Here is a 27,452-nt window from a genome sequence, read left to right as displayed (position 1 = left end):
CATATATGGAACCCCAAAGAGGTTCTAAATAGAACCATTTTAAGGGTTCATTAAATAGAACCCCAAATGGTTCTTTGAATTTAAGTTACATGGTTCTATTTAGAACCATTTGAGGGTTCTTTATTTATTATTTAATTAATATTATTTATTATTGAATAAAAAATAAAACCAATGCAGAAAATTCTAATCGTTTCAATTTATTCAATTTACATTTACAAAATAATTTTTTAAATATTTAAAATTGCACCTCTGCGTACTTTGTATAAGATCTACCTCTAAACAGTTTACATTTTATTATTTATTTAGTGAACATAATTAACAGCTTAATGGCATTCAACAATCTAATTCTAATGATTTCACTTTTTAATAAACATTTGTAAGCTTGTTTACTGATTGAACAAATACAAAACTTAACCTTCAAACATCTCTAAAATGATGAAAATGTATTACAATGCAGATAGAAACAATACACAAACATCTATTAAATAACAAACGGTACATGTACGTATTGGTCATGGCAACATCCATGTTTATACATAATTTTCAATGAAAGTTATTAAGAAAGTGCTTAATGGCATACAAATCATCGCAAAATGATTAGACAAAACACTGAGAACAGCCATTCCACAACCTGTAGCATGTTTACGTTTGCCGGCCTCTCTTATAACGTAAATAGTTTTGTCCATGGGTGGCACAGTGGCTCACTGGTTAGAACCGTCACATCACAGCAAGAAGGTCACTGGTTCGAGTCCCGACTGGGTCAGTTGGTGTTTCTGTGTGAAGTTGGCAAGTTCTTCCAGTGTTTGTGTGGGTTTCTTCTGGGTGCTCCAGTTGCCCCCACAGTCCAAAGGCATGTGTACGGTATTGGTGAATTGGCCATATGAGTGAATGAGAGAATCAGTGAATCAGGTGTATGAGAGAGTATATGGGTGTTTCCCAGTGCTGGGTTGTGGCTGGAAAGTGAAAGTGGAAAGTGTAGTTACCTTCTGTGGTTTCCTCTGCTGGTCCAATGAGACTAGCATAGAGCACTTTCTTCTTTCCTTCCCTTCTTTTGGGCCATTTCTTTTAAAGATGTTTCTGTGTTCTTCACTAAGTCCTTACATGCAGCATCCTAAATTAAAACATTTTGTTTACTTTGTGTAAGTTTCCAAGTAACACATTTTCAGCAATACAAGTACTTTAAAGTCATCAAAAATACAGAAATACAGTGTAGACAGCTGTAATTTTCTATTTAATCTGCATTTCATTTGTTACAGAATTTAATGAAATTGACATTTCTGAGTGACCTCAATTCAGTATGTACATTAAATAAAACAATAAAATTAGAATAAGAACAAAACAAAATAACTGTATATCAAATAACATACATCATATTTGGCAGATACTTTTATCCAAAGGGACTTAGATTGTGTTTAATCTATACATTTATTAATATGTGAGCTCTGGAACACATTTGACATTGCTAATGCATTGCTTTACCAAATGAGCTTTAAAATGTCATATACAGATTTTTCATATTTGGCACACAATGTAACAGTGTTTGGTTACTCACAAGCTTTGGCACTTCAAAAAGAAGAAACTGCTCCATTAGTTTTGCAGACCCCTCCATAATCTGTACTCAAATAGTGGGTTTCATTTGGTTCTTGACTTATTCGTAAACGGTGTCGCATTCTAGGTGCATCACCATCTGAGGTAGGAAGACAGCATTTGTAGAGTGTGTAAATAAGAATTTAAATCACAGAATTAATCTTGACATAAAATGTATTGAAATGAACTTGCCTTGTGTTAATTCCCTTAGAGTCCAGTTCACTTCCTTTTGATCCCATCATTTTTAAGTTTGTTTTGAAGACATTGCAACAAGGTATCCTGTAGGCAAATTTACACCTTTCGATACATATTTCTTCTCTGCAGGACTTTTTATTAAGCAACGACCTTAATATTCTCACTTATCACATATTTCAGTACACAACAACCAACAAGTCTGAAATACGCATGTTATAAAATACAATACTTTACCAGGTGTGCTTGAAGAAGATGTCAAACAATTATGGATGTGACGTGTTTTTCTTTAAGCTGGGATCATTCTTCTTCAAAGCTACTTGTGTCCTGCAGACCAAAGTTGGGAACTTAATATGGGTCCCATGACACTTTTCTGTAATGATAAATACAATCTTGAAGTCTTTTATAATATTCATTTCATTTTACTGACCACAATACAGTTTGTATGGATTTTAAAACAATGATACATACCAAGAACAAGTTTTATGATGCAGTTCAGTTTCCAGGCTAGATAAAGAACCGTTTCTTTTAAAAGTGAAAGAACCATTTGGGGTTCTATTTAATGAACCCTTAAAATGGTTCTATTTAGAACATTTTTGGGGTTCCATATATGAAGCGCTTGATAGATCCATTTTTGGTTCTATATAGACCATGACCAAGACTGACAAGATTGTATACTCGGCCGGTACAAGACTCAGGATGCTATAGGAATCTGAGTAAATGAGAATAATATCTAATAACAAATCAAAGAGAATATTCAATCATAATCTAAAATAATATTAAAAGAAAATAATCTTATCAATGTTTTGGAGTCAGATAGAACGAGGATAAATATATTAATATTCTAAACCACCTCATACTAAAATTGGAGTCAGTTATGAGTTAAGTTTAATATAAATCAACATTGTGCACTGGAAAGACCGAGCATGCAGTGAACCTTCATCCACCAGTGGACACCGTCATTGGATCAACTGGCTGGACCCTACACTGGTTGAAGTCAGAATTTTTCAGGGGTAAGAATAAATCTGGGCTTGACTGTATATTGTTGATAACAAGAACAGACATTTGCACTAGTGGCTGGATTTTGATATAAACAATTAAATCACAATGTAAAGTGAATATAAATGATAGTGAAAATACAATAAAGAACTATATTTCTAACTTTGAAATTCAATTCTTGATATCAAGAGTGAATTTCACAGGTGACGTTTAATTGTTGATTATCAAGAATTAACATTGTTACTAAATGTAATACCTGATAAATCAACAAATCAACTTCAAGTCTTGAAGAATGCTGATTGTTGATATCAAGAACTAAATTGCTGATTCATGTCTTGAGAATGATTAGTTTGACACACAGTTGTTATCATTATTTGTAAAAGCAAAAAAAAAATGTATTGCAATTTGTTATTTATATTGTTCGTGTTTTCATAGTTTGATCTTTCCTGAGTTGTTTTGAAAAAAAAAGAAAAAAAAGTGTGCTAATGCCGTCACGGTGGTGCAATGTCGCTCAAGCCCCTGCAGGGTTTGCATGCTTTCCCCGTGTTGGCGTGGGTTTCCACCAGGTGCTGGTTTCCTCCACAGTCAGAATTGCGCCTGTTTTCGCGATTGTCTTAGAACTTCCGATTCAGTCGCCTATGGGAGAAATGACTAGGAATAATAAACGGCAGAAAACGATCTACGTTAACTACTTGCTCTACAAACAAATGTTTGCATGACTATACAGACCAAGTAGAATAATATAGCCTAATCAGGACATATCAGTTTGTAACATCAAACAGCGAAACGAGCTGTTTTAATGTCTAAAATTAAATGGATGTTAATGAAACCGGAAGTCTCGAGCCAAAAAGATTCGAATGGCGGCGCCCGCTCGTCAGCGAAGAAGAGGTGACTTGAATAAACTAAATAGGCCGTAGTGAACGTGCGTGTGAATGCAAGAGTTTATGGGTGTTTCCCAGTGTTGGTTGCTGGAAGCTATGATGGTAGGTGGTTCATTCTGCTGTGGCGACCCCTGATTAATTAAGGGACTAAGTTACAAATGTTTGGGCTTACATAATAAATACTACTAGTACTATTAATAATAATATATGGCCAACAGCTATAAGAACAAGAACACATTTTTGTTGTTAAGAGAGATTAAAAACGTATAGGCTATAACTTTTTTAACTTACCATTAAAATAATAATAAAAAACAGAATTCTCTAATAAATAAATAATAATAAAATGGTTTGTAAATTCACACTGAAAAAGTCCAAAAGGTCGTATGATCACGTGACTTTAGCGGCTCGAAATGAATCACTCGAAACAAACGATTCATTCAAAAGTTCAACAACGCGGTTTTGAGGACGCTCTGGAAGCTCATAATTTATTAATTTTTTACAAGTTACTTTTACAATGTTTAACTGACGTTATATTCCACCGGATTATCCAATCAAAACTCGCTATTAAATGTGGTATTCAGGATAGTGTAAACGTAACTGTAATGTAGCTTGTAGCCTGTAAACGTAGTAGCATTCAATTGCGAATTTTATTTATTTCCCTTTCTTTTCTTTTTTTAAGACGTTTGTATTTAAAGTATTGCGCGACAAAAGCATTGGCTGAACCAGCTGAACGAACCCGCCCCCATCGCGGAGTCGTTCATTGTTTGAGACTGAAAGTGACTCTGAGGAAAGGTCTGCAGGGTCGTCAGCACGAGAAGAGAGGGGCACGTCGTTCCTTTAATTTAGTTTGCGAAGTAGAAAGTATCGATTAAAGCAACGCCGATAATTGGGGATTTGTGAAAACGTGTAGGCTTTTCAAGCTGCGCTGTAAAGACAACACTATTAATTTTCCTCCGTGAACAAACACACAAAGGACACACAGGGAACAGACACTGGTCGCCGCCTACCGGTGTGAGCATGTAACTAAACAATCCGAGAACAAATCATTTTGGTCAATTGATTCAAAAGATTCGAATCACTTGGATGAATCAACACCATTTCCACGGAAACAACGCGCTTCCACGTTGCTCTGCAGGAGCACATATGTTATGAACGATTTTGGATCTTAACAAAATCGACTCCCTACGTGATAGCGACCAATCCGATGATCTGCTGAAGTCGCGGTATCGCCGAGGAGACCGATTACCAAAACACTGGACGGACGGTGGTGGTAAGTAGTGGCGAACACAATAGATTTTGCATGATCTAACGTATATAACCCTGTATGTAAAGAGCAGACCGCGCGGCGTGTGGATGCGGAAATAACTTAACTTTGCTGTACTCGTGAGCTGCAAATTGTTAACCAGTGTTTGGTAAAATGATTATATTATAAATGAATCCTACCTTACTCTTAAAAACTAACACATTTAGATACTTTTTTTTAAATCGCCAATTACATTTTCTCAACACTGCTGTAGCGCAAAATGTTTCATTTAGGGGAAAAGTACATGAAGCCAAGTGAGTGTTTTTAAAAACAGATTATTTGCGACATCAGAATATAGTTGTCGACTGTAATTGCAACACATGTGAATGTTATCGCCAATGCTCGTGCTTTTCAAAAAACATGCGTGTTTACAAATAAAAGATCACTATATTCATTCTGGTAAACAAATATAATGCTCCTAAAACTGTTTATAAACCTACTTCCAGTTGCATTTAGCTTGTGTTAATACCTCAAACTTCTGAATAAGTTGTTTAGATTCAGTCACATTTTAGTACTGACAAGTAACTGAACGTTAACTCGTTTTTAAAAGGGTTCGTCTCTTTGTTTCTCGGGTAGTGTGCGTGTGTCCAGTCGAGCAGCGAGTGTGTGGAGGAATGACTGCTGGGAGGCATCAGGGAGGCATCCCTTTAAGTTTTCGCGGCAAATTGAGGGGTCCGTGTGCGCATGCGTGTACTTGCTAAATTAACATTGAATGTATCTGCCATTCTCACAGCGCTCTTATTTGAAACGTATTTAACTGTTCCCAATCGACTTTATATGGACGCTCTCGTGTAAAGAACAACAGTCCTATTTGGTCTTGTTCTTTGAAGATATATAATGAACAAAATATTTGCTACATATGTATTGCATTTTATTAACTGTGCTCTTGGAAATACTTTTGTGTTGTAAAGTAGTTAATACATACTAAATATCGCATAGTAACATGATTATGTAAGTTATGTGTCAGTGTTATTTATGTGTAAACAATTTACAGTAATGACTTCAGACTAACATTATTTTATCTCCACAGGTTATGGAAAAATGGTGGCAGATGTAAAGATCGGAGATGATAAACAGAGTCTCTGTGAGCTGTTGGACTGGCTCAATGGATTACTTCAAGCCACGTTCAGTCAAGTGGAGGACACCTGCTCAGGTATTTTTGTTTCTGGCTAATTAAAACATGTTTAAATAGATGCTAATTTTAAAGCTTGTTTTGAGGATTACTTACTCCCAAGATCGTTTATTATTACGGTGGCCGAGAGAGCTTAACATGCTGCAATTTAAGAAAAACTTGTGCAATTACAAAAACCCCAGCAATATAATGCATTTTCTCACAACGCAAACAAATTACAAAAACACGCTGCATTTTCTCACAACACAAAAAGAACAGAAAACATTGGAAATGTTTTAAGGGGGCCCAAAAATGTGAAGAGCGCCGCTGTTCTGTGACTATTGCTCAGTGTAGTTGTAGGCGATTTTAAAAAAATATTTTTTTTGTTTGTTTATTTTAATATCCCGATTGAAGTGTCTTTAGTATTTAAGCCTAAATAACCATAACCTAATTAGTCGGGTCATTCACGTTTTAGGACTGGTTTATACTTCTGCATCGAGTGATCGACGTGACCCACGGATCGATGTGATCTATGTGCATTGTACATAGTCATGCATTTATTATTCCGCGGGCTGTTAGTGTTGCTCTGCAATAACACTTCTGAAATGCTAGCTGGCAGGTTTTTATGTTCCTCTGTGTCGCGTTTCTTTGTGGGTGTTTTGTTGTTTTCTGAACACTACCTTATGGCCCATTTCCACTGAGTGGTACGGTACGTAGGGCTGTGCAATTAATCAAAAATCCGATTTCTATTTCGATTTTGGCTTCAAACGATTATGAAAAAACATTAATCGAGATAAATGATTATTGCATCATATACCACCCTCTTTTCCAGCTTAAAAGTGCGAAAGACCGCGCGCCTGCACACACAGTCAGAAGCATGCAACCGGTCAGCATTCGGTCTCATTCGCACACTGAGACGAGCAGAGGAGCGCAGACATCTAAAGTCATCTTAACGTGAGCGCTTTAATGGTCAAATATGTTTCAAAACGCGGTGTTTAGTGATTATTCATATTAACCCTCATTTGTGTAATAAACAAACGAGTTGATGATCAACAGAAACGTGAAAGAGAAACCATTAAAGAGACAGCGCACTATTCTTGCTGCCGCCTGTTTTTATCATTAATCAAACAACAAGGAGAAAATCTCTCACTGCTCCTGACTAAAGGACTTTTGTAGCTAAAGTGTTTTTCTTACAGTTAAGATGCTTAAAGCACAGTTTGTTTCATATTTTATTCTATTGTATTTATTTCTCTTTCCTTTGCAGGGAGGAAAATAACTGTATGTATACAGTTTAAGTCAGAATTATTAGCCCTCCTGAATATTAGCAACCCTTTTCCTCCCTATTTCTGTTTAATGGAAAGAAGTTTTTTTTTATTACTTATTTCTGAACATAATAGTTTTGATATCTAATTTCTAATTACTGATTTATTTTATCTTTGCTATGATGACAGTAAATAATATTTTTCTTGATATTTTTCAAAATACAAGCATTCAGATTAAAGTGACATTCAAAGGCCTTATTAGAGTAGGTGGGCAGGTCACTGTATAACAGTAGTTTCTTCTGCAGACAATCAAAAAATATATTGCTTAAGGGGGCTAATAATATTAACCTTAAAATGGGTTTCAAAATATTTAAACCTGCTTTTATTCTAGCTAAAATAAAACAAATAAGCCTAGAAGAAAAAATATTATAGGAAATACTGTTAAAATTCCTTGCTCTGTTAAACATAATTTGGGAAATATTTATTTAAAAAAAAATAATTCTCAGGAGCGCCAATTTTTTTGACTTCAACTGATAATCGTTTTAAATAATCATGATTTCAATTATGACCAAAATAATCGTGATTATGATTTTTTCCAAAATCAAGCAGCCCTTACGGTTCGGTTTGGTACGCTTTTATGGCTGTTTCCACAGTCAAAAGGCATACCGAACCAAACCGTACCATACCACTTTTTCGGCACCCTTTCAAAAGGGTCCCAAACACAAGAAAGGGTACCAAAAGGCGCAGCTAGATGTGCAGCTGAACGCTATTGGTTTACAGAGATATGTCATTCGCTTTCGCAACAAGCCAGAATGTAAACAAAGGACCCGCCATGTTTGAAATACACAGCGAGAGATTACTTGCGCTCACCGCACGTCTATATCTGAAATAACTAACTTCTTGAGCTGATGATAATATTGTGCACTTGATTATTGACAAGCTTTGGAAACCCGATCCTGTGAGAAGCTGACAAACGCGAGAATGACACATTCAGAAAGAAAAGGACAAACGCAAGAGTGGAGCACGGAAAAAAAGGAAAGCCAAGGAGCACGTTATTTCTTCAGCAAACGAGAACAAACTGCCTTGTTTTAATTTTTATCATCACCTTTTGGACTAATATGAACTGGGAATGATGGAATGACTCTCTAACAGGCTACATGTGCTGCTGAAGATTACAGACACAGATGAGAGGTTTTCATTGACTGTAGGCTATACTTTGTGTTGTTTTGAACCTAATTAAGGACGAAATGTATGCTGTGTGTACTTTTTCTGTAGTTGGTAACTCATGTTCATAGAAAAGTTAGTAATAAACATTTATACAGAAGTATTTATGTGTGTTAAGCGTCTGTTTTGTGAGAACTGCTTTTCATATGATATGGGAGCGACCTGTGCAGCTTTAATGTAGACATTTTCTCGAGCGAGCATGACGTCGACTGAAACTTTGTCATACACCACACCCACCAAAAAGGTACCCATGCTAGTGGAAAAGCAAGCCTGATAAAGGTGACTCGTACCGACCCAAACCATAACATATTGTACCAGTCAGTGGAAATGAGCCATTTATGTACAAGTAGTTCAAACTCTGATTCAGAGGTGGGAACTGGCGGACATGCAACAACTTTAATCATTAGGTAAACACAACACAACAGTTTCCCCCTAGACTCGACACTTGTAAACACTTGCTCCAATGGGTTTGTGTGGCTCTCAGTCCCAAACACACTGATCACAGCTAACAGGTGTGTGTTGTCAAATCAGCCTTTAGGGTCTCCTCGAAACATTTTCGTTTTGAGAAAATAGTGCATTTTCATAAAATGTTTGCGTTGTGTAAATAAGCACACACAAAAGCGTGTTTTTTTATTATTTTACATTGTAAGGATTTGCAGCATGTGTGCTGTCAAACTGATGAAGATCTATTCTTAATTTGCTGGCGTTGTTAGTAATTGCATGCTTTTTCTTAAATTGCAGCATGTTAAGCTCTCTGTAATTTATATCGAATTTGATATTTAGCCACACCATGTTGGTGTTTCGTAACATCTAATTTTTCACGAGGTGGGTCGCTAGCCAAATGCTCAACCCCCAACCTGGACATACAACAGAAAATTTAGCTTTCCCATTTCACCTATAGCGCATGTCTTTGGATTGTGGGGGAAACGGGAGCACCCAGATGAAACCTACGCGAACACGGGGAGAACATGCAAACTCCACACAGAAAAGCCCACTGACCCAGCCGAGGCTTGAACAAGCGACCCTCTTGCTTTGAGGCGCCAATGCTACCCACTGCTCCATCGTGTCGCCCATGTTTTGAGGGTTATATCTCTTATATATTAATAATAAATATAAGATATTATGGTGTTTACACTTTTTCAGGTGCTGCTTTTTGTCAGTTAATGGACATCATTCAACCTGGATCTATTGACGTAACTAAAGTGAATTTCACAGCAGAGGAGAACCTAGACATCTTGAATAATTATAATCTGCTACAGGAAGCTTTCAGCAAAGCACAGATTCAAAAAGTGAGTACACAATAGAATTCCACTGTAGAATGGAAAGTTTATGATGTACAATTTCAGTTAAATGAATGAATTATAGTGGTCAACACAGGCAACAGGCATCTTTTTTCGTCTTTATAGGAGCTGGAGCTGACATTGCTGGTGAATGGAGATATTATGACAACGTGTGATTTGCTTACATGGTTCAAAGACATGTATGATCACAATTTTGCAAAGCAGAAATGTAACCCACAGGTGGCCTTCATTAAACCTGAAGTAGTTTCATTGAAATCAAGCAGAGAGTTTGAAACAAGTAGGTGTTTACTTTTTGTGTTTGTAATAATTCTGTAAAATTGATATTTAAGTTTAATGATGTCATCTATTTTCTTTATTCATAGTTGAAAAGGAAAATGTGTCAAGCCTCTACAATACTGAAGAAACCAGTTCAAACCAGAAAACGCAACATGTTGAGAAGACGTCACAAGAGTCAGTCTCCTGGAGTCCACTCACATCTTTCATAAGAAAGTATGGCTCATCCACCTTAACTGATGATGAATCAAACAATGTGAATAGTAAGGATTGTCCAGGCCAGAAATCTTTTGGAGACATTACACCATTCTGGAGACAGACTCCATACTGCCTTTATCTTTTACATGGAGTGGAGCTCGAGGATGACAAGAAGGCCAGTGTGCTCTTGTTGGGCTTTTTTGACAAAGAAACTGGGGAAAACAAAATCAGACTACTGGATGTTGTCTATCCAACAAAAGAGTCCACTGAAGACATCTGCAACTACATCTTGGACACTCTGAGGAAGATCGGAATACCTTTATTCAACATGGCCATATTATATTCAGATTTTCCAGATCACGAACATCTTGTAGCTGGTCTACAGTTAATGAAAGCTGAGATTGTGTCTTTATGTGGACTTACAGACCTGACAGGACAAGTGTGTCACAGTGGTGTTGAGAAAATTGAGTTTTCTGATCTGATTCTGAATCTCATCACAGAGATCTACAAACACTTCCCATCTTTCCCAGCAGATCTACAAGCTTTGCTTGAAGATGTTGTAGGATCAGACATTGATAATCTGACATCTCAGTGCTCTCTCTTCTGGAGAATAATTAAGAAAATCCCTTTAGCTTGGTCACACCTTGAGAATTACTTTGGATCTCTGGGTACAGAAGAAGAAGCAGTCTGCCTTCTTCTAGAGGATCCCAAAATAAAGCTCAACGTTCTCTTTCTTACCCACGCTTTGCAGCCGCTTTGTGATTTTCAGGAGATTATCGACCAAGGTGCCAGTGTCTTACAACTGCTCCAAGATGCTTCTAAATTATTGAGACTTTACACACAGAGTTTCCTCAGACCAAAAGCAGCAGAGTATTTTCACAGGAGAGGAAAGACCTCACTTGTACAGGAGACAGTGGGACATTTACCTAGAGGAGAGGTTGCAGTCGGCGAACAGGCTGCTGATTTTCTCCAGCAGCACTCTGAAGAGTTGTCTGACTACTTGGAGACATTTCACAGTTCCATCATCTCCTTCTACACCACTGTTACTGTTAATATTGTCAAACGTCTGCCTCTCCCTGATTCCACCCTGAGAAACTTGTCGTTGGTGTTGAGTCCAGGAAAAAAGCTTGAAGTGACGGGCAAAATGGTCCAAGATTTAGGCGTCGGTTTCGGTGTTTGCATAAGGCCAGACAATGTCAGCCTGCTAACGGATGAGTTTTTGGAGTACCAGTTAATTGATGGGGGTGACACTGGCTCGGTCGACCAGCCAACTGAGAAGTACTGGCAAACAGAGCTGAGGATTATGGGAAATGCATCTAATTTCGGGAAATTAATTGTTAGCTTGCTGGCCCTTCCCAAAACACTGAAAAAAGAGATCATTTTTAAACAGGTGAGTTACTGACTTTATGAAGAGCTTCAGAAACCTAATTATCATTGATCATATGTCAATCCATCTAGAACCATGTACATTTCACTCACGCAGACATCTAAATGTTTTTTTGTGTGTGTGTAATAATCTATATTTCAGATGTTTCAACAAACTGACTATCTCAAGATGATGAGAAAAGAGGACTGTGAGGAGAAGGATATGATGGAGGATGATGTTACGGACAGCAGCTCATATAAAAGCGCTCCATCACATCTCAGCCCAGAGACGCAGGGAAGCAGCATATCCGGTAAAAATACAAACTCCACAAAGATCAAAACATGCCAAGAAGCCAATCTGTACTACTGACTTTGGATCACAAATGAATTTTTATTTCAGATGTCATTGACCTTACTGAAATGGATGAGATAGGTCCAGTGGAAATAGAGGACATTGCACCAATGGATGTGGATGATATTGTGTCAATTTCTTCTGATTCCGAAACAGAAAACCAGAAAGGTCTCAGGCGCTCTTCAGATATACCAAAATAGGGGTATTTTGTCCGGCAGTTTTGCAGCAGTGAGACAGGTCTAAGTAACTTACCTTTCCCTTCTTTTTACAGTCAATGTTCCACATGTATCTATAGTCTTAGATGATGATGATGATGATGATGATGAAATGACAGATGATGATGACGATTATGGCTGTGAAGCTGGCGAAGTCATGTGGAAGTATTCGGTAAATATTTTCCCATTGGTTTTATGTTTTAAGTTTATTTCTGGGTGTCTTGATTAAACTTTTTGTTTTTCTCCTAGAAAAATAAAGGAAATACACAAAATGAGATGACAGATAATACATACCAGGTAAATTCTTTAATATTTATATATAAAAAAATTATGACCCAATTTCAGCATTTATAACAGGGCATCTGTGGGGTCTTAAAAGTATTTAAAATTGATAAATCAATTTAGAGAAATTTAAGGCCCTTAAAAAGTATTGAAAAGTCTTAAATGCTATTTTACAAGGTTTTTAATTCGATATCAGTATGTTAAAGTTTACCTGAATTAATTTTTTATATTTTTTATGAATGCTGTGTAGTTTATGAAATAAAAAATATCCAGCTAGATTTGACACCACACTGCTTTGTTTACTTCAGTAAGCAGAGAAAACACTGTTAATCCTGCTGTTGTAAAGGCAGTACGTGCTGGATTACCAGTTTTTTGAGTATATAAATACAGTTTTAGTTTAGGATTCGTTTCTTGAAATCAGTATTTAGTAAAAATATACTGCAAGTTAAAATGTCGGCAATGTTACTGATTGAAACCTGAAGTGGTGTTAAGGTCTTAAAATGTATGCAGAGATCTTTAAAAAGGTTTTAAAAAAAAGTATAGAATTTCAATCTCTGATTCCTGGATTTACCCTGTATAAAAATCATGTAGAATTACACATTACTGATGTGCTTAAGACAATAAATTCAGGGCTTAAAATATTCCGGCACCATGCTGGATCTCTGGCGTGCGGCCGCGAGAGAAAAAAAAAAATTTTAGAGCTTGCACATGCGGTTTAATTGGGGATGCTCAAAATAACCGATTATCCGTTAACCAAAAGAGCGCGTTTGTAACCGATTAATGGTACCAGTTAAACGATTAAAAATATGCTTTATATATTTTTAAAGTTTAGTTGCATAAGGGGCATCTGTTTAATGGTTTACTGACGACCACTCTGCTTATGCTCGCTCTGTGCGCCTCAAGTTTTGCCGTTGCGCGCTGTGTGCTCGAGTGGAAAAAGCGTGTTACCTCAGTCTTTTTCATTCTTCAGTCAAATGAAAGCACTGCAGGGTTTCTGTTGAGGTGACAGCGGGGGTTGGGTTGTCAAGATGACTATGGCAAACTGTTAATGATGGAGGAGAGACTTAAGGTCACTGTTTCAAGTTATCCAGAGCTGTATTACTTTACAGATCTTGAATATCACAATATTATTAAACTTACAATTATAACATCGACCGCATTTCGTCTCGCGCATACCAGCTGATTCAGTCATTTTCTAGTGACATACAAAAAAGCGCGGGCTTCTTTTTTTCGTCAACATAAAAGGCATTTTGGAACAGAAAGGCGTGCGCTTTGTGATCGGCCCCTAAATGTACAACAAATATTTGTTAACTCTTGGGATGGTAACACATGCAAACACACATTTATACAAACGTATTTTGCCAAAGAAGCAAAATGAAAGACTGACATTTCTGGTCACAATTTCACACAGATGAGTTGACATTAACCAGCGCTGATGCTCTGATCACCTCTGTGCTGTCTGGAGCCGCTTCATAAACTTAAAAAACAGGCTATTGATGATTTAGGGTGGGCTACAACTAACAAACCTTTTTTTATTTGGAAAATTACAGTTATTAATAGTTCTTATATAATATCAGCTTTTAAAATAGCCTACAATCTACGAATCAAACAAATCCAAAGATTTTCTTGATTTTTGTCTATGATAACTTTGCACCAAACTGAGGCTTTCATTTTATAGCTTATAAAACATGTATGCAAATGCATGCAATATCATATGTAAGGGCTGTGATGGTCTAGGTCAGTGGTTCTCAAAGTGGGGGTCGGGACCCCCCGAGGGGTCGCGGGGCAATGAAGGGGGATAACTTATTTTATCCATAACTATATTGAAAATAAAAATAGTAGTTTATAGTTACTATATACTATATAGTTACTATAGTAGCTTATAGTTACTAGTTCTATTGGATTGCGACCCCTGGGGTAATTACATTATATTAAAGGCAGCAATAGCGTCAGATGCATTTTGATTTTATAACATCAGGTTATACTTTCTGGCACATTTAAAGCACTGACACAAATTTAATTGGTGTGTCTGCATCATTGCATGCAAAGTTTCTGTATTTATAACCAACTTAGAGGATATTGGGGGTCGCGAGTCACTGGCATTGTTATTTTGGGGGTCGCGGGCTGAAAAGTTTGGGAACCCCTGGTCTAGGTGACGACAATCGCTCTAGAATACAATTTTTCTGTTATGTTGCCAAGTACTATATTTATGAATATAACTTTAACTTAGACGTGATACAGCAAGTTCAAGTTCAGCCATGAACCTCGCTGGAAAACCTTTCTTACATCGCCAATCTGGAAACATTTTGGAATCAATATGAACGAGAAAGGCGAATCAATAATTAGGATGAAGCTATTTGTAGGGCTTGTTTAGAAAAATAATTGTTAAATGGACAAACACGTCGAACCTCCAGAGCCATCTGCAGTCATGTCACCCTGCCATGACATGCGGAGCCAGCTCCGGTTTCATCTTCTCAATGTAAACGCCCAGCTAGTCAGCCAGGTATGGCAGAGAGGCCTTTTCAAAAATGGCCAAATACAAAAGATAAACTGATAAATAGTAGGCGTTGATGAGAAATGGAGCAGCATATTTGGTAGTTGAGAACGCGCTGCTCCGCAATGTAGAGCTGGTTTCCGAGAAATGCGGGCGGTGGAGCAAGATACCCTCTCTTTGCCACGGTTGCGAAAAAGTATCTGCACTTGCACTACAGGCACACCGTCAGAACGGGCATTCAGTGCTGCTGGAAGCATTGTAATCCCAAATAGGCCTCCGCTAATATTTTTGTTCTTTGTTACTATTTATATTATTATTGATTAGTATAGTGTCATTTAGGCTATTTGTGAAGTTTTTATAATGTAACGTTTCCTGTTTCAAGCAGTTAAAGTTATTTAATCTTTAACTAGCTTACATTATCATAGGCTGTGTGTTGTTTTATCAACGAAAGTTAAACAATAAACATGTATGTTTGTATGAATATTTAGCATAAAACTTTTGTCTTTTTTATTTCTTAATTTTTACATGAAATGTAAATTAACTTAGGTAGGCTACTTGGGTACAGGGGCGTAATTTGTTGGTGGTTTACGGAAGGAATATATAGACAGTGAATATTGTCATCATTATTTAAAAAAATTATAAGTGCATAAATAAATAAATAAAACACGTTACGGAAAGGATGCAATGAAGGAAAAGCATGCTCTTATCATTCTTCATAATCTGATTTGTAGCCTACATGCAATAAACTTATATTGTGCCGACAAGAACAAGCTCTAGAAGGTAAAGTCTAAAGCAAGGAGTTTTTAATATGTTATTAATATTAGTTGTTACTATCAATGATCGTAAACACGACCTGCGTTGTATAATAATCTCTGCGATTTTTTTTTTTTTTTTTTTCTCGTTGAAGAACAGATAATCCTTGTTATTGCCGTGTTCCCAGCCAGGTTTTCATTTACAGTTTACAGTTCCACCCCAAAAAAAGTTTAACCCCTGTAAATGTATTTATTGTGTGTTTTAAGATATTTGACTACAACTTACAGACTCAAAAGAGCAATTTTGCCAAACATGTAATTTAGGTTTTTAAATAGCTTTATTGCTGTAAAGCCCTGCACTGTTTAGTTTCAACCATGCTTCAACACACATACCCATAGGTTTAAAATGCTGCATCCCAATTTACATACTTATACTACCCCCTAAAGGTATGTACTTTTTTGTGAAGGAAAAGTTTATACTTTTGAGTGTGTAGCAGAAGAGTATGCAAGCTTTGGGACATACTACTTCCTCGTTAACAGATCGTTGTGTTGTTAAGTTATGAGCCCTGTCAGTCATCCACATTTCTGTCATATTTAATTTTTTACCTCATTAGAGAAGCAGCAGCAGGATAATCTCCCATTCACAGGCCTTTCTTGCAGAAAAATCTCCTCAGGTTTTTGGATAATTCTGCATTCAGACGAATGTCGAAATTTGTCTTTAAATAAGGTCAATATTGTTGTTGCAGATGAAATGTAACACAGAAAACTCGATTTAAATATTTTCCAGTTGGCTGGATTTTAATTAAGTCATACAAACATCTTTACTGAAGCTTGTATATATCACGGTTGGTCTTACTCGTACATCACGTTTGTAGTTTATTTACACTTTTCACCCGCGTTTGTAGTTTGTAGTTGTAGTTTGTAGTGTCGAATTCATGTCCAACACACAATGTACTGTGGACAATATCATCAGAAATGAACGAAAACCATCCAGGAACCTTTGGCATACTCTTTATAAAATACTACGATTTTGGGCATACTAATTCTATTTTCAAATACTATTTAGGATGGATAGTATGCGAATTAGGACGCAGATAAACAAGCCCGAAGACTCATTTAGTTTGATCAGGTTTGTTTAATTAGGGTTGGAACTAAACTGCGCAGAGCTGCCACTCTCCAGGAACTGAGTTTGACACCTATGCTGTAAAGTATAACATTCTGGTAACAGTTAATTTAACATGGAACAGGAGAAAGTGTAACAAAATATAGTAAGACTCTTATCATCTAATGAGTGTTGTGTTCCTCATTTTAGGGTGGTTTTTCAGTCGGTGAGATGGTTTTGGGACCAATTGAGGGCTTTGGTCTTTGGCCTGGACTAGTTCAGAGCTGGGACAGTGAGAGGCCTTGTGGCTCCATGCGTAAAGTGATTTTCTTTGGGAACGGGATGCAGACAGAAGTAAAAAAATTAAAATTAATTATGTATGCATGCTTTTGAATGTTTTACTCACTCTATAAATAAAAAATACACATAACAAATGATCTATTTCAGGTCCAAGCAGACAGTCTTCTGCCCTTCTCTTCATTAGCCAAGTGCTTTTGTTCTAATTCCTTCGCTACAGTAATGGCATATAAAGATGCAATTTTCAGTTCTCTGCAGGTAAGGCAAATTCTGTTTCTAGTGCACTGTAGTGATAATATTATTTCACATTGTTTGCAGTTCTTCTTGACTATGTTTGTGGCATAAGAAAATATTGAAACGATAAGGTCCAGCACATCTAGCCAAAGGACCCTTTTCACAAGACTGTAACAACGCGTTTAACGGTCATCATAATCTTAAATATTTAAAAGCTAAAATATTAAGATTTTTTAAAAAACGTATGAACATTTATATGCTGTTATGTATGTATTATGTCATCTTTGCGTCAAATTATAAAAAAAACAAATTACAGCTTATTTCTAATGCAGTGTCTATGGGTCTTAGAGTATATTTGACATTATTCTCTCCTCTGGCTGCCGTCATCAGTCTCACTGATAGCAGAGTAAAAAACTCTCCCATTCATTGTGCTCTTAAGTTTACCCAGCTATGACTGCTTCTACTGCTGAAAAACCCGCAAATGTAAAAAGTGTCAATAGCTGGCCGTTAACCAGTGTTGAGTTTTTGAAGGTGTACTCACACTAGGCACAGTTGCCATGAACAGTGCCTGGGTGGGATTGTCCCCTGTTCCCCCAACTACTCAGACTCATACTGCATTTTTACTTTTTGAGCTCAAACACACTTATGTCATCGATGATGTGACTGTTCAATTTGGAAGAGAAGTGCTCTCACTCCATACTTTGGATATTGCTTTCCTTATATTGTTTTGTAATTTTGTAAGTCGTTTTGGATGCAGTGGCACACAGTTAAATCTTTTGCTGAACAGATCCACCACTTTTGACACTCATACATTTTCATAAAATCATTGTGCTGCACGTATTAGGAGGTTTGCTGTTGCAGCTAATGTCCAGAAAGGGGTTTGGATCTTTGACAAACTATGACAGTTTGTGTTCATTGAAAATATGAGAATGATTTATAAATTTATATAAATCAGTCTCTTAAAAGTAATGCAGCGTCTACAGTTTTGCACTTGGGAATGCTTTGCACTCACACTAGCCCGACCGAACGATGCTCTGGCTAGGCTTGGCCCATATAAGATTCTGATGGTATGATAACCTTTGATAAAAATATCATGGTTTTGCTGTATCACAGTATTGTGATTATTGCTTTAAAATAAGTTCCTTTTAAATGTCTGGGGAAAAATACAACTTTTTCCCTTTGAACACAATATTTTTTATTTTAAGAGACATTTAAAATATTTTATAACAGTAAACATGTTAGGCTAAATTCTTTTAAATAGATAATTAACTTCTGTCTTCTTTTGTTTTAAAAACACAGATCTCTTTACAATTTAAATGGCATTTTTGCATGTATTTTGTGCTGGAGATACTGTTATCCTAAAAAACAAACAAAAAATGTAAATAAAAAATCTAACATATACCTTTGGAACAGTGTAGCAGAAAATTTTGATGGTTTTAAAACCTTGGCTTTTCCAAACCGTGATAAAACGGTTATGGTCCCATGCCTAGCTCTGGCCCACCTGATCCGACTGGGCCAGGGTCACTCAAGCAAACGGCACCCGGGTGCAGAACGGAGCACACACATTTGTCAAATAAATCAGTAGATGTTGGTCAAACACGCCCGGGAAATGTTCGAATAGCCTAGTGTGCGTACACTACATGTTTTTGTAACAACATGAGCTCTCCGAAATGAAGAAGTCATTAACAATATTCAAATATGTAGAAAAGTGCTTTATTTGTGGTTTGTATACAAAACTATTTTATGTTTGGAACAAAATTTTTGAGTGAACAATGTCAGTTAATATCATCTGTTTATACTGATAGTTTGTTGCATCAGAATTTTTTAAATATTCTAGTCTAAGCACACAAATGTCTTTGATTCTAGGTGGCTTCCAGACGCAGTAGAATGTTTTTTTCTCCTGAGAGTGAATCTAAGGATGAACTCCTTAGAGTCATGTTGAACTGGGCCTTTGGAGGCTTTGAACCACTGGGTGCAGATGGACTCCAGCCTCAAGCAGAATACAGTGGTATGCAACAACAACTGAATGACTTTCTTTGACCTCAGTGTTTTACTTCAGTATGCGGCATATTGTTTTCAATGCAGTATTCATATAATTTATTCTATTCTCTTTCTTTCTTATACACTTTCTTATATACAATAGTGAAAGTGAAAAAGGGAAAGCGCAAGAACCCTACAGGAAAGTTGTTTAATTTAACTGTGCCCCTCAATAAAATCCCTGAATCTCTGGACCTGAACAATGGCTCAGTAGATCTCGGGACAACAGACGCCGACAAGAAACGCTTGTATTCAAAATGGAATGGCAGATCAATGCAGACCGTTAAGATCCGTAGAAAATATAAACAGCGGAATAAGAATATCATCCCAACTGTACAGATCGAGTCCAGGCAAAACAGCCAAAAAAGACGTATGTGCATGCTTTATATTCATTGCTGCTATTAAAACTGTGATGACAAATAAACAAAGAAACCTGATGTTTACTGAACTTTTTCCACAGATCAAATGGTGCATGAATTTCTTAAAAACAAGAGAAAGATTGAAGGTGGGACACTCTTTTATAAGTATTGTGTTAATTTAGGTTGATAATGAGGAAAGTTTAACCGTATGTCATATCCTTTTCCTCAGATTTCTGCTTATCATGTGGCAGTATGTCCGTTGACATCATTCATCCACTCTTCGAAGGAAAGCTGTGTACAAACTGCAAGGTATTACATGTAGTTTAACAGCTTTAGTTCTCAACACACATGGATTTAGTTATTTCAGCTACACCTGTAACTAAATGTTACAAATATAAAACATCCTCATGCTGGGTTCACATTGCTTCATGTCCTCTAAATTACTCGCCTGATCTTCTTTATTCATTCACACCAATGTTTTTATCTGTTTGAGTGATGTGAAAAACATCCTGCAAGTTCAGACATGGATATAAGTACGTTTGCTGCATTGAACCTATTGTTAAAGTACCAAAAACACTACAAAGCCAAATGCTGGCATGTTTTAGATTCATGGCACAATCCAGGGGCGCACAAAACTCTGAATTTCACCATATCCTTTAGGAAATGTCTGAATGACAGTCACTTCCAGCACTTCTTGAAGGTTACGGTTGCTCAGTTTGATTACCTGCTATTACTGCCATCTGCTGGAAATGCAGATCAGAACCATTTATGAACTCGATTTTTTTAATGCGAAAGAAGTGATTCAGGTGAATTCCATGTTTTCGTGCAAACGGATCAAACGTTCCGCATCATTCGCATTGCCCTGTAGAAAGTCGCCTCTATTTGTTTATTTGCATTTACTTTGCATATAATTTGCAATAAGTTGTGCGAATGCTTAATTTCGCATTTAGTGTCAACTTGCCATTTGACAAACATAAATGGTAGACCTTGGTATACAAGAAGCAACACTTTTAGGTGAAAGATTACAGTGATGTGTTTGTGTGTCTTTGTTACATGTAGTTTAATTTCACGGAGACGCTGTACAGATATGATGAAGATGGCTATCAGTCGTACTGCACCGTCTGCTGTTCTGGCATGGAGGTCATTCTGTGTGGCCATGACAGCTGCTGTCGGTAAGTGTGTTTAAGTAATTGGTGATTTAGATTGTAGGCCTTATTCAAGGTACCGTAAAATCTAATTTGTGACAGGAATAAAAACAAGGGTGTAATAATACAAATATAGCATTTTAAACAGACTGAACTGTTGCTTTATCCACTCATAAAACTGTTATTTTAATAAGTCATTTATCGATTCCTTAGTTTGGTTTTCAGGCTTCTGAATCCTACTCTGCTAAAAAGTATATCTTTCCTCTTTGTAGCTCTTTCTGTGTGGACTGTCTGGATATTTTAGTGTGTCAGGGGACATTTGACCAGCTGAAAAATGTGGACCCTTGGACCTGTTACCTGTGTGCACCTGAGACCAGCTCTGGAGCCTTAAAGCCCAGGCATGACTGGAGCATCAGAGTGCAGGAGTTCTTTGCCAATGACACCGGCATGGAGTTTGTTAGTGCTTGTTTTATATTGTTCATCATCTAGACCAGTGGTTCTCAACCATGCCCTCAACCATATTATTTTAGTCAAACACATCTAATTCAACTCATCAGCTCATTAGCAAAGACCCCAGAACCTGGAATGGTTGTGTAAGACAATGGAGACATGCAAAATCTGCAGTATAGAAATTGCTTCAGGAACAAGATTGAGAACCACTGATATAGACCAAAAAATAGCAGATGGTCTCTGTGATTTTATATTTATATTAAAATAGTTAGTGATTTTTGTCATCCGCAGGAACCCCATCGTGTTTATCCATCAATCCCTGCTATCCAGCGACGTCCAATCAGGGTCCTGTCATTATTTGATGGCATAGCCACAGGTAAAACTGCCTATATATCTTCAATTATAATTGAATGCACTTCTATTGTAGTCTGTTCTTATACAAGTCATATGGCTCACTTAAGTGCATTGTATCTTTTAGGATATCTTGTTCTGAGAGATCTTGGCTTCAAAGTGGAAAAATATGTGGCTTCAGAAATTGATGAAGAGTCAATTACCATTTCTATGGTCAACCATGATGGGAAAATCACTCAAGTGGATGATGTGAAAAACATTACGAAAAAACATGTGAGTTACAAATTGGTCACAAAAAAAGCAGTCATCATTTACTCTCTCTTGTCAGTCCAAACCCATAAGACTTGCTCTTCTTTGTAACACAAATGAAGCAATCAGAGGTTTTAACTGATAACTGATTGACAATCATGAACAAATCTAATTGGTTCTTGTAGTAGCTCACACATGTTGCTGTGGGCAAGAATGAATATCATCGATTCTCATGCGTCCAGCAAGCATGCTCTAGCTTCTGTGGGTAAATGTAAAGGCAGGAAACGCTGTTTGTCAATCATGTAAATAAAAATATATATATAATCTGTAAATAAAAAAGACCTGTTCAGGTAAAGGGATTTGTCTCTTTAGAAGACATGGATTAAACCTTTCTATATACTTATGTGTTATATTTAGTCTTGTTTATGTTTTATACCATCAGATTTACTTAGTGAACTGACTTTCAATGAAGGAACAGAAATAACTCAGATTTAAATGTCTTATTTTTTTGTTTTGTCAATAAATAAATATTCTATAGGTTTGGAATATAAGGGAGGGTAAATTATGAGATGCATTTTGAGTTCAAACATCTCTTCGTACTTTTTGGGACTTTAGTCACGCATATCAAAAAGACTCCTCGGCAGTCTGCTTATTGATTGTATTCTTCATTTTTTTAGATAGAGCAGTGGGGTCCATTTGATCTTCTCATTGGTGGAAGTCCATGTAATGACTTGTCCATAGTCAATCCTGCTCGGAAAGGCTTGTATGGTAAGACAAAAGTACTGAAAGACAAAGTTCAAGCATTAAATCATAAAATATTCATTTGCCAGGGCGTGACATTAACTTTTTTGATCACCAGCCACTAATGCCAGTAGTTTTATAATGTTACTAGCCACTCGCCATTTTCACTAGCCAATTTTATTGTTGGGAAAATGTATTTTATATGCATAAATGTTACTTTGGCATGCTAAAAAATTGACATTTCTTGTTATATCCACGTCTCCTTATTAATTTAACTTTTTTGACTTTTCATGACTTTTTAGGGCCCAACACTGGATTTACCGATTTTTCTCTGCACATCAAACTAAATATTTCCTTGCCACAATTTTTTTTAAATAATGTGGCAAAACAAGCTAAATGTAGCAGTATATATACAATTTTTATTCTATAATTTAAAAAAGAAAACAATTGACAATTTAAAAAATTATTATCATTTATCTAAAACTATACACAGTAGTTTGTCTGGGCTAAAGGTCCCAGATCATCAGTTTATGGAGAGTTAATCTCTTTTTAAAGCAATGTTATTGTAAAGGATAATAATTAAACTATATTACCAAAAATAACTGCAAGCAAATGGAAGCTGGTGAAAAACATTGTGTGCGATGGTAAAAAGATGATCACATGCACACGGTTAATGTTAGGCCCAGTAATAATCTGTTCAAAGAATTGTAAAAGCGAAAGTGGCAATAACTGCTGCATACAAAAAAATCCGAAGATCTCTTGAAAGCAGCAGGACTGTGGGTGCTCGAGAGGCGCTTATTTTTTTTCAATTATTTCTAAGAGAAATTATCACAACAGTTACATTTTCAGGCACGGTTGTTTTGCGCAATGAAACGGAAGCTTTTAAGCACTCGCGTACATCTCATCAGCTGTGCCTTGCTCACAACGTCAGTGAGCGAGGATTGCCTGTGTCTCACCGTATGCCTAATCATCCTCTTAGATGAAATTTACCTGCATTTGGCGTGTTCTTGAGTGTTAATGTCAAGCCCTGTTTGTTGGATGTTAAATCATCTTTACTCTCTACAGAGGGCACTGGACGGCTGTTTTTTGAATACTATCGGCTTCTAAATGTTTTGAAGCCAAAGGAGGATGACCCACAACCTTTCTTCTGGCTGTTTGAGAATGTCACCTTCATGCAAACCCACGTTAAAGCGGACATTTGCCGCTTTCTGGAAGTAAGTGTTTATGTTGGATAAAGGTTTGGCACATTTTATTGCCAATATAAAGGATTAGTTCACCCAAAAATTTAATTTGTGTTAATTATTCACCCTCATGATACCCCTCATGACCCCTTGAGACCTTCGATAATATTTTGAACATAAACTAATATATTTTAGATGAGCTCTATGATCCTCTATAGATGGCAAGGTGTGTGTGACATTCAAAGTCCATTTTTTGGCATATAAAAGTAATTGATAACAGAATTTTACATTTTGGATGAATTAATCCTTTAAAAATGTCCTACACTACCTGACAAAAGTCTTGTCATCAATCCCAGTAATAAGAGTAACAAATAATAACTTGACTTCTAGTTGATCATTTGGAAAAGTGGCAGAAGGTCGATTTTTCAGATGAATCATCTGTTGAACCTCATCCCATCATTACAAATATTGCAAAAGACCATTTAAACCTGCATGGACCCAAGATTCTTACAGAAATCAGTCAAGTTTGGTCAAGAAAAAAATCATGGTATGGGGTTACATTCAGTATGGGGGCGTACGAGAGATCTGCAGAGTGGAAGGCAACATCAACAGCCTGAGGTATTAAAACAGTTGTGCTGCCCATTACATTACAAACAACAGGACAGTGCAAATTCTCCAGCAGGATAGCGCTTCTTCTCATACTTCAGCCTCCACATCAAAGTTCCTGAAAGCAAAGAAAGTCAAGGTGCTCAAAGATTGGCCAGCCCAGTGATCAGAATTGAACATTATTGAAAATTCCGGGAAAAGATGGAGGATTTAAGATGAATCTAAAGAATCTTAATGAACTCTGGGAGTCCTGCAAGAACGCTTTCTTTACCATTCCAGAAGACTTTATTAATAAATTATTTGAGTCATTGCAGACATGTATGGATGCAGCCCTCCAAGCTCATGGGAGTCAGACCTTACAGTTCAAGGCTTGATCATATTTTATTTTGGTAAAAAAAGCTTAATCTATTGGCCTTTGCCTTTTTATATAAGTCACTTCTGATACCAAATGATCAACTAAAAGTCAAGATATTAGTTGTTGTTCCTAAAATTTGGATAGGTGACAAGACTTTTGTCAGGTAGTGGATATTGGCATAGTTTTAAAAATGTATTTGTTTGCTTTTTTATTTGTGTGGTTTTTGTTTTTAGTGTAACCCTGTGCTTGTTGATGCCGTGAAAGTGAGTCCAGCTCACAGAGCAAGATACTTCTGGGGGAACATACCTGGCATGAACAGGTGCGTCAGTGGTATCGTGTAACCATCACACTTCATGAAATATACAATCACCTGTTTTAAGTGTATGAACATGACAGTATACCTCATACCTTTTTATTACATTTTGCCAGACCAATCATAGCATCTCAGAATGATAAACTCTGTCTTCAAGAATGTCTGGAGCCTGGCCGCACTGCAAAGGTTAGTCATCTAACCTAATAAAAGTACACTTGACTATAATGATGTCACAGTGGTCGTAACACTGAAATGTACTATTTTCCAGTATGAAAAAGTTCGCACTATCACTACACGGCAAAACTCCCTGAAGCAGGGCACCAATGATGCACATTTCCCCGTCACCATGAATGGTAAAGATGACCACATATGGATCACAGAATTGGAGAAGTATGTTTTTTTTGTCTACTTTTTAACAATAAAATTGTGTAAAGAACTATAAATTGAATGATGAATGTTTTATTTATGATGATTCTGACACTTCCACAGAATATTTGGATTTCCGAAGCATTACACTGATGTGAAAAGCATGGGTCGTCCGCAGAGGCAGAGAGTATTGGGGAAGTCCTGGAGCGTTCCTGTCATTAGGCATCTTTTAGCACCACTGAAGGATTACTTTGCTTGTGACGAATTCCCTGTGAAATGAAGAGAGGCTACGATGAGGATTTTAATTCTATTTTGGTCAATGTAAAAAGACTCAGGGACACACAACTATGTTGCTTTTTAAGTGTTTTTTAACTTTTTTAATGAAACTGTTATGACTAGCCGAAGAGTAGTTTGGAATAATCGTGGGAAGGTTGATTGTATTTTATTGAATAATGCATAAAATCACGTGTCACTTTTTAAAAATTGTATTTTTCACAATTTCTAATCATGTTTTACATGTTAGTTGCAAATAGAAAATTGTTGATGTGAGACCAAGCTAAAAAAAATAAACCTTTTAATTGTGTGCAATGCTTTTTGCAAGACATTTAACGAATATATATATATATATAAGAACACCATTGGGCATTTTTGTCTCCATATTTTAAAGGGATCATTCATTTTCTTTTCAGCTTAGTTTCTTTATTAATCTGGGGTAACCTCAGCGGAATAAACCATCCACTTATCCAGCATATGGTTTACGCAGCGGATGCCCTTCCAGCTGCAACCCTTCACTGGGAAACACCCACACACTAATTCACACACACACACACACACACTACAGAAAATTAAGCTTACCCAATTCACCTATAGCGCATGTCTTTGGACTTGTGGGGGAAACCGGAGCACCCACAGAACCAAAGATCATGCAAACTCCACACAGACATGCCAACTCATAAAGTTTTAAAAACGGAACAGTGTGTAAATGATAACAGAATTTTAATTTTTAGGTGAACTATCCCTTTAAGTATCTAAATTTTTCACTTGTTGCCATTTTTTATCACTGATCATTTTTATTTACTGCATTAACTTCAGTTATTATCTTTCATAAAATTCACATTCATTCATTTAAATCCATTATTTGTTATTACTTCTATTCATTTAGATATCAAATGTTCCAAGATACACTACTAGTCAAAAGTTTTAAAATAAGCTTCTGCTCACCAAGGCTGCATTTATTTAATCAAAAATACAGTACAAATTGCACAGTTGTGAAATGTTATTGCATTATATTATAACTGTTCAAAAGTAGTTTATCATTTAATTTAATAATTTATTCCAATTTCCCAGTGATGGGTTGCAGCTGAAAAGGCATCCCCTGCATAAAACAAAACAAAACAAACTGGCAAAACTCACTCAAGCAGGGCACAAATGACACATTTACCTGTCACCATGAACGGTAAAGATGACCACATATGGATCACAGAATTGGAGAAGTATGTTTTTTTTCTACTTTTCAGCAATAACATAATGGATATAGCTATAAATTGAACAATAAACGTTTTTATTTATGATGATTCTGACACTTCCATAATTGTCGGTTCCGCTGTGGCAACCACTGATTAATAAAGAGACTAAGCTGAAAAGAAAATGAATGCATGTATTATAGTGTTATTAAAGATGAATTTTCAGCTTTATTACTCAGGTCTTTAGTCACATGATCTTTCAGAAATCACATTAATATTAATAATTATAATAATTGCTAATAGTAATTTAAGCAATAATGACTAAAGTAATAATTTCATTTGGAACTCCATTCAATAAGAAAGCAGTTATTAAAAAGTTTAATACATATTTAAAAAAAAAAAAAAAAAAAAC

The 27,452-nt window shown here is 36.4% G+C and overlaps 1 protein-coding gene and 1 long non-coding RNA gene across 7 annotated transcripts; one reads left to right on the top strand and one right to left on the bottom strand.

Moving 5' to 3' along the window:
• Window positions 1–184: 184 nt before the first annotated feature.
• LOC141380473 (uncharacterized) lies at window positions 185–5,578 on the bottom strand. 2 transcript variants are annotated; one of them, XR_012398436.1, is made up of 5 exons: window positions 2,251–5,578; window positions 2,017–2,152; window positions 1,776–1,866; window positions 1,553–1,647; window positions 185–1,111 (listed from the first exon to the last, which is right to left on the bottom strand). It is a non-coding gene; the product is annotated as an uncharacterized lncRNA (long non-coding RNA). The 2 variants fall into 2 exon arrangements; XR_012398435.1 differs by having other exon boundaries at window positions 1,553–1,687; window positions 1,780–1,866; window positions 2,251–4,637.
• dnmt3bb.2 (DNA (cytosine-5-)-methyltransferase 3 beta, duplicate b.2) lies at window positions 3,624–26,165 on the top strand. 5 transcript variants are annotated; one of them, XM_073937998.1, is made up of 26 exons: window positions 5,002–5,071; window positions 5,177–5,216; window positions 5,993–6,115; window positions 9,703–9,848; window positions 9,966–10,137; window positions 10,223–11,721; window positions 11,860–12,007; window positions 12,097–12,216; window positions 12,320–12,435; window positions 12,513–12,560; window positions 17,104–17,247; window positions 17,341–17,448; window positions 19,291–19,432; window positions 19,568–19,831; window positions 19,922–19,966; window positions 20,050–20,129; window positions 20,880–20,992; window positions 21,238–21,421; window positions 21,707–21,791; window positions 21,894–22,039; window positions 22,693–22,783; window positions 23,822–23,970; window positions 25,132–25,217; window positions 25,328–25,397; window positions 25,480–25,601; window positions 25,701–26,165. In XM_073937998.1, exons 2-26 carry the CDS (start codon window positions 5,183–5,185, stop codon window positions 25,855–25,857), a joined length of 4,392 nt encoding a protein of 1,463 aa, XP_073794099.1. In that variant the 5' UTR covers window positions 5,002–5,071; window positions 5,177–5,182; the 3' UTR covers window positions 25,858–26,165.
• The last annotated feature ends 1,287 nt before the right edge of the window (window positions 26,166–27,452 follow it).

This window comes from Danio rerio, chromosome 23 (assembly GCF_049306965.1).
Source record: "Danio rerio strain Tuebingen ecotype United States chromosome 23, GRCz12tu, whole genome shotgun sequence".
In the NCBI taxonomy this organism is placed as follows: Eukaryota; Metazoa; Chordata; class Actinopteri; order Cypriniformes; family Danionidae; genus Danio; species Danio rerio.
Note: the sequence above shows the minus strand (reverse complement) of the source record. Positions and strands in the feature narration are given on the sequence as shown.

Bases quoted from the DNA above. Each gene is read 5' to 3' on its own strand.
- dnmt3bb.2 (XM_068216669.1), top strand. From the start codon at position 6,004: ATGGTGGCAGATGTAAAGATCGGAGATGATAAACAGAGTCTCTGTGAG. The intron at 10,138-10,222 runs GTAGGTGTTTAC...CTTTATTCATAG, and splicing joins AAGCAGAGAGTTTGAAACAA to TTGAAAAGGAAAATGTGTCA. The intron at 17,449-19,290 runs GTAAGGCAAATT...CTTTGATTCTAG, and splicing joins CAATTTTCAGTTCTCTGCAG to GTGGCTTCCAGACGCAGTAG.